The sequence below is a fragment of the Octodon degus genome, unplaced genomic scaffold, assembly GCF_000260255.1.
Source record: "Octodon degus isolate 3935 unplaced genomic scaffold, OctDeg1.0 scaffold00164, whole genome shotgun sequence".
Classification (NCBI taxonomy): Eukaryota; Metazoa; Chordata; class Mammalia; order Rodentia; family Octodontidae; genus Octodon; species Octodon degus.
In genome coordinates this window covers 1,629,978-1,631,525 of record NW_004524740.1, presented here as the reverse complement: position 1 = coordinate 1,631,525, position 1,548 = coordinate 1,629,978, and the positions used below count along the sequence as shown (strand labels likewise).

At 42.3% G+C, this 1,548-nt stretch overlaps 1 protein-coding gene across 2 annotated transcripts in view; it reads left to right on the top strand.

The window, feature by feature from the left end:
• Tada2a (transcriptional adaptor 2A) overlaps positions 1–1,548 on the top strand; it is a 57,414-nt gene that overhangs the window by 11,441 nt on the left and 44,425 nt on the right. For both annotated transcript variants that reach the window (XM_004643001.3, XM_023703183.1), the window contains exon 3: positions 989–1,095. In XM_004643001.3, coding sequence (XP_004643058.1) covers positions 989–1,095 — 107 coding nt within the window. The remainder of the gene's footprint in view (positions 1–988; positions 1,096–1,548) is intronic.

Sequence of the window (1,548 nt, the reverse complement as noted above, 5' to 3'; positions counted from 1 at the left end):
TACCTTTATTTTATGACCTTTATTTGCTTTTTTGAGACAGGGTCTCTCTATATAATCCAGTCTGGCCTTGAATTTACTGCATAGCCCAGGCTGGCCTGGAATTTATGGAGATCCTCCTGTTGTAGCCTTCTGAGTGCTAGGATTACAGGGGTATGCCACCATGCATGGCTTTTTACAAAGTGATTTTAAAGCGTCTGGCTGTGTGTGGTGTGGCTCTTGCCTATTTCACAGTTACTTGGAAGCAGAACGGTCACAAGCTTAAGACCATCTTGGGCAACTTAGCGAGACTCTATCTGAAAAAATAAAGGTTAAGGACATAGCTCAGTATCAGTTTACTCCCTAATATCGCCCCCCCCACACACAAAGATTATTCTCCTTGAGTTCTTGGAGGTGTACTGCTGCCGTTAGAGCTGGAGGGAGATCAGCTGTGTTCTGTTGCTACCTCAGGAGAAAAGAGCTTTTCTGAGTTTAAATCCCAACTCAAACCTGAAGTGTAAGTCCCAAGGTAGTTTAAAGCAGTTCCCCATCCTAACTTTTTGTTATGAAAAAGTTCAAGTTTGTGGAAAAGTTGAAGGAACAGTAGAGTGATTATTTGTGTGCTGCTTGCTGCCTTGGCAACCACTAACCTTTGTCAGATTTGCCTTATGTGTGCATGTGGTATAGCCCTGAGTCCACCCCCTTCCCTGAAAAATGAGTTGTGAGTTTATGAAACCTTGTTTAAAACTTGTGTTTATAAATTCCTATGCAGGGTTCTGCTCTGCCTAACTGCTGCTTGAAGTAATGGATACGCTATAGGAAGGAACAAAGCTTTCCTGAAGTATAAAGGAACAAGTTTGTGTTTACTTATTTGGAATGAGCTCACGTTGTTTCCATATACTTTTCAACATAGTTTAGTCTCCCATGTTCTCCTTCATAAATTCTCCCTTTCTTTGCACTTATGCTAATTAGGTGTTTTAACACTGGTGTGTTTGTTTTCTCTTTATTTTAGATGATCCCTCTGATAAGCCACCGTGTAGAGGCTGCTCCTCCTACCTCATGGAACCTTATATTAAGTGTGCTGAATGTGGGCCACCTCCTTTTTTTCTCTGCTTGCAGGTAACTAAGGAGAGGCCTGCCTCTCCTAGCCTAGTTTTCATTGCATATTTTTTTTTTCTCTTTTTGTGGAACTGGGGATTGAACTCAGGCCCTTGCGCTTGCCAGGGAAGCACTTATTCCACTGAGCCATTTCCCTGGCCCCTCTCCTAGCCTAGTTTTATGGGAATAGTAATTCAGAGATTACGATAGACTACTCAGAAGGAGCATGCCTAATTAAATCTATTCCTTCCAGTCAGTCTTGTTTGATGCATCCTGCCAGCGAAAACATGAGGAACAGCAGATGGCTGAGACTGATTGTTAGGCAAGGTATATCAGCCAAATGCTTAATGCTTTTTTTTTTTTTTTTTTTTTTCAGGTAGGTTTTATATTACTGGGATTGGGCCGGGAAGATGGCTCAATAGAATAAGCGCTTACCTGGCAAGTGCAAGGGCCTGAGTTCAATCCCTGGTTCCG